Source organism: Cricetulus griseus, unplaced genomic scaffold, assembly GCF_003668045.3.
Source record: "Cricetulus griseus strain 17A/GY unplaced genomic scaffold, alternate assembly CriGri-PICRH-1.0 unplaced_scaffold_143, whole genome shotgun sequence".
Taxonomy (NCBI): domain Eukaryota; kingdom Metazoa; phylum Chordata; class Mammalia; order Rodentia; family Cricetidae; genus Cricetulus; species Cricetulus griseus.
In genome coordinates this window covers 37,686-43,499 of record NW_023276857.1, presented here as the reverse complement: position 1 = coordinate 43,499, position 5,814 = coordinate 37,686, and the positions used below count along the sequence as shown (strand labels likewise).

The window sequence follows — 5,814 nt, the reverse complement described above, 5'->3', positions numbered from 1 at the left end:
AGAAATTGCTGGATCTTGGGTAGACTGATTACCATTTTCCTGAGAAACCACCATACTGATTTCCAAAGTGGTCTTACAAGTTTGCACTCCCACCAGCAATGGAGCAGTGTTCCTTTTTCTCCATATCCTATCCAGCATAGATTGTCATTGGTGTTTTTGATTTTAGCCATTCTGGCCGGTGTAAGATGGTATCTCAGAGTTGTTTTGAGTTGCATTTCCCTGTTGGCTTAGATGTTGAGCACTTCTTTAAGTCTCTTTCAGCGACTTTAGATTCCTCTGTTGAGAAATATCTATTTAGTTCTGCACCCTACTTATTAATTTCATTGTTTGGTGTTTTGGTGGTTAGCATCTTGAGTTCACTGTATAATTTGGAAATCAGCCCTCTCAGATGTGGGGTTTGTTATGATAAATCTTTCTGCCAAATGTCGCCTGAGCCCCACTGCCACGTGTGAGCTTTATACCAGCTGCCTGCCAGAGTTAGGCCCAAATGAATACACAGAAACTTGTATTAGGTTCTAAGCTGCTTGGCCAATGACTAGGATTCTCATCTGTTAGTTCAGTCTCAATTATCATAAATCTATATATTTTATAAGACTTATCTTATCGGACGCCTTATTGGCGTCCCTCCTTGCTGGTGGATTACATCCTGCCGCTGGAGGAGGAGTGGAGGGGGAAAAAGGCCCCTCCTATTTCTCCTTTGCTTAAATATGAGTCACCTTGCCATGTCACTTCCTGCCTGGATCAGCACTTCTCTACTACATTTCCCAGAATCCTCTTTGACTCCTAGTCCTGCCTAACTTGCCGTTTCATTGGCCAAACAGTATTTTATTTAACAATCAATAAGATAAACATATACAGTACATTCCCCATCAGGGGTTGGTGAAGGTATTTTTCCCATTCCATGGGCTATGGTTTTGTCTTAATAACTGTGTCCTTTGCCTTACAGAAGCTTCTCAGTTTCAGGAGAGAAATTTATTAATTATCTTTCTCAATGTCTGTTTGCTGGTGTTAGGTTCAGGAAGTAGTCTCCTGTACCAATTTGTTCAAGGGTATCATCCACTTTCTCTTCTAAGATGTTCACTGTGGCTAGATTTTTGTTGAGATCTTTGATCCATTTGGAATTAAATTTTGTGCATGGTGATAGACATGAATCAATTGCAATCTTCTAATGGCCAAATCCAGTTATGCCAGCACCATTTGTTGAAGATGCTTTCTTTTTTCCATTGCATAAATTTAGCTTCTTTGTCAAAAACTGTCAAGAACTAAATTTTAAACAGGCCAGAATGGAGGGAACCAAACAAGACTGAAGTTTTGACAATTAATTGCTAGCAATCCAAATTATTGAACTCAGGATGATAAGAATATAAAAATTGAGAGGACATCAGGGGGCACAATAGAGCCATTAATCAGAGGAAATCAGATGGAAATCTGCTGAGGAATGCAGGGAACTCCAGAGCCTCTGTGCACTCCCTTCTTAAAGTCTATTAGCTGAACAACATCTGCTACAGTTGATATGTGAAGTCTACAATTTTCACACAGAGTAAACAATCAATGTTAAATATCATATACATTTTTCTCTCTTAATTTTAAATATTTATGTATTTTTTATTGTTGTAAAACTTTTTCATACATTGTATTCTGATGAGATTCCATGTCCAATTCCTCTTAGCTGTTTTCCATATTCCTACAAGAAATCCACAACTTTTCTTTTTCTCAATAGAAAGGAAATTAATGAACAAATACAAAAGGATTAACGAAAAGAAAAAAAAAGCCACCAGGAGCATACACCTAAAATATGCTGAAACAGAAAAATATAAATAGCTTATATATGAAAGAAGAGTGAAAATTCTACCCATTTAGGAGTTGATTAAATTCCCATGGACAATTCTCATCATTGCTATCACCACCTGTGTATCTATTTTGTCATGAAAAGGAATTAATGAATCTGGTGGGATTCTATTGTAAATGGAGAGATTAGGCCGTGATGTTATAAACACAATATCTACACAGGTCTCAGGAATGGCTGCTTCCTCAGACAGGATGAGGATTTGGACCTCAGCATCCAGTTGACTGACCCAGGTGTCCTCCACCTCCTTCTTCTCCAGCTGGACTAGGTCCTTATCTAAGAAGCACCCTGCTCATGAATATGCAAATCATGCGAGTCTATGGTGGTAAATGCAGGGATGTCCACACCACCAACAACACATGATCAGTGCCCTCTCCACAGTCACTGAGTACACAGGTCCTCACCATGGGATGGAGCTGGATCATCCTCTTCCTGGTGACAGCAGCTACAGGTAAGGGCTCCAAGTTCCAGACATGAGGAGGGGCCATGCAGTCAGGTGACAGTGACATCCACTCTGCCTTTGTCCCCACAGGTGTCCACTCCCAGGTCCAGCTGCAGCAGTCTGGGGCTGAGCTGGTGAAGCCTGGGTCCTCAGTGAAGTTGTCCTGCAAGACTTCTGGCTACACCTTCACTAGCTATCTTATGAGCGGTGTGAAACAGAAGCCAGCACAGGGCCTGGAGTGGATTGCATGGATTAATCCTTCTCATGGTGGTACTGACTACAATCAGAAATTCAAGGGCAAGGCCACACTGACTGTAGACAAATCCTCCAGCACAGCCTACATGGAGCTCAGCAGCCTGACATCTGAGGACTCTGCAGTCTATTACTGTGCAAGACACAGTGTTTCAACCACTTCCTGAGTGTGTCAGAAATCATGGAGGAGCAGGAAGCTGAGAAGACAGATGAGATCAGCCTGGATACTTACACAGAAATAATTATTATGTGTGTCCCATTTTTACCCTGCTCCTAACAGTCTTACATAGTGTTTGTCAATTTTTCCAAATAATATCTGATAATGATGTGGTCCTTATTGGTTTTCATTCAGTAACCAGATCTTGAGGAGATTTTTATCAGTGAACACCTATATTGACATGATTCTGCTTTAATGAAACAGAGAATAAGAAACTATGACAATACATTATAATGTGTGTGTGTGTGTGTGTGTGTGTGTGTGTGTGTGTGTGTGTGTGTGTTTGTGACCTTTAAATATAAGACACTAGGATTTTATTGGGAATGCACTATAATATGAATTTGGCTAGGAAAATAAAAATCAACAATATCAGAACAAACAAGTCACTTTTCAAAATTCAGTGATGTATCTAAGAGCACACAAAATACTTTGGTGGAAGTTATCTCCATAAATTGTGGGGAGTCTCTTTACCTTTCAATTAATTACACTTCTATGTGATCATTTATGGGGAGGTCTGATCCTGATCCTTTTTTGGTAGTAATCACATTTCTTTTCAATTGAGAGATGAAGATGGCCCGAATATCACACTGTGGAGTCCTCTGGTATAGAGTCTGTTACTCTCTCAGCATTCTGGGCTCCTGATCACTAACACTGGGCCAGATCATGGGGATCCTAAACTGATAATGTAAAAGACATTGATGTCATCAGGAGCCCTGGGTGATCACTGCCCTGTTTCCTGAAATTGGATTGTCTTTGCAACACATTTTAGGCTGACACTGACTGACATTGACTGTATATCAGTGTATGTCACAGGAAAATCCCACCACCCCCACACCAACACATACACACGCACGCGCACGCGCGCGCGCACACACACACACATACACACTCCACAAACACAGAGACAGAGACAGAGACTGAGTAGATTTTTTTATCGAGATGTCAAGGGCCACTAATGACCTCTACTGACTTTTGACTCTGTTATTACTTTCACATAGCTGTATCTAAGCAATTCTGTCTATGTAGGATTTATTGTTTTTCTTCTGTTTTAATGAAGAGAACACATATACCTTGGCTCTACAAAGGCTGAATATCAGGAAAAATAATTCTGCCATTGACAGCAAGGCTACTGTTTTTATTAAAGAAATTTCTTGTCCTCCAAGGCCCACTGTCCTGTCAATGTCTTATTTGTAGTATAATGGTTGGACACCATCATGAACTCTTGCTTAGACATAAGCAACAGAGTCAGCAAAGAGGGTCCCATTATCTGTGAATGCTGGAGAACTGTCAACTGAAAGATTAAAAGTAATATGAATGCTGAGTTGTTGTTAGATTGGACTAGCTGGACTCATGCAAGGTGCACAGGGCTGACTTCTGTGGTGACAGACTGGAATTCTCAAGAATAGACAAAGCTTCCATTCTCCACAGAACTCCATCTTAGGACTGCCATGGTCCATCACAGTCACAAGAGATTCCTAGGACAACCTTCCTGACCTGTACAAAATTGCTGAGAGAGTATGAATCTGTATACAAACATTTCATAGCAATCCATACATAGGAGTGAGATTAATCAATTTGAGACCTTGTTCTATTGAAGAAAACACACAGGAACACAGTCTGAAATATCATTATGATTTACAATGAAATCAAGTCCACATGATCAATAACATTGATAAGTATTTTTACCATGAGACATCAAAAAGGAAAACCAAAATAAATCAGTTATGCAGAGCCTTGGGAGTAAGTGCAGAGGGGCCAGCAAAGGTGTTTCCTGACTCTAATCAGAGTTTATTCCTCTCAGTTAATCACATACAAGGCCCACGGGACCATCTCCAATGGCAGTTAGAATCCTCCCCTAGAAAGATACAAGGTCAGTTTATTCCAAAATACATGTCTTTCTCCTGGGAATGCTGCAGAGAAGAAATTGACACAATTCAAAGACTTTCCCAATAAACATGTAGACAGTACATCTCATAAAAAAATGAAATCCTCAATTGGAAACTAGGACTGGACAGTCATGTCTCATGGAGAGGCAATCTCAAGGTTCTTCTTGCTGAGTCTCACCCAATCAGGACAGAGGTCCTGTTGGGGAGGGAACAGGTCTGAAAGGATGGATGGACACCCGAGCAGGGTCCATGAGTGAGCCCTCATGATTTCTCTCTGTCGTTTTGCAGAGGCACACATTGTTCCTTCATTAGTTTGAAAATGTTTAAAACTAGTGACCTGATGTACAGGAATGTTAATTTAAACACAGTCCTCACTAGACTAATAATTAATGCAAACAAATAGTTAAATTTCAAAATTAAAAGTAACTCCCAGAAAAATAATAGTTTATAGAATTTATATATCATTGTTCTTCAATACTGGGTTTCACACACCAGACTTTTATAGGAATTAACAGTTAGCAACATCCTTTAAAACAATTTCTTCAATTTAATATTTAGACTCATCATGTATAAAACTTTGCTAAATCTTCTAAAATTATCAAATTTGTATTGTAATGGCCTTTGTAGACCTAATAAGAGAGAGTGGTGTCTCTTGCAAAAATTCAATTAATTAAAAAACAAATAAGACCAAATTATATCAGAAGTAATTTTTGATAATATTTTTAATTCTTTCCCTGTTACTTGTTTTTTGTCTCTTTCATTTGGTGTAGTCAGTTAAATTTCTAATACTCCCAACACAAACCTCCTTATAAAGAGCTGGAAATGAAAACAAGGCCTCCATTTGCTCTTGAAAACCAGCACAGTCCTAACCCCGCAGAACCTGCTGAGGAGCCCAGGCCTGGATACCAAGGCTTTCCATTGAGTGATAGCACTGAAGGAAAGCCACTCACAATGGAGCTGTGCATGAGGGGAGATTCCCTTGTTGCTTTTAAATTTTTAAATATTTTTGAGAATTTCTTAATCTTAGTACCGTGGCAGTCAATATTCCCACTCAAATTCATCTTGTGTCCAACTCATGCTCACTCTCAAATTCATGACTTCTTCATCCTTACATAATACTTTTCCTGTCTCTCCTCTTCCTCTGATCATCGGGTGTTTTAGGGAGGTCACA

The 5,814-nt window shown here is 39.6% G+C and overlaps 1 gene segment (V, D, J or C); it reads left to right on the top strand.

The window, feature by feature from the left end:
• Nucleotides 1-2,251: 2,251 nt before the first annotated feature.
• On the top strand, nucleotides 2,252-2,707 carry LOC113838645. The segment is given in 2 exon segments: nucleotides 2,252-2,297; nucleotides 2,379-2,707. Coding segments are annotated over 2 exon segments (375 nt in total).
• Nucleotides 2,708-5,814: the final 3,107 nt, after the last annotated feature.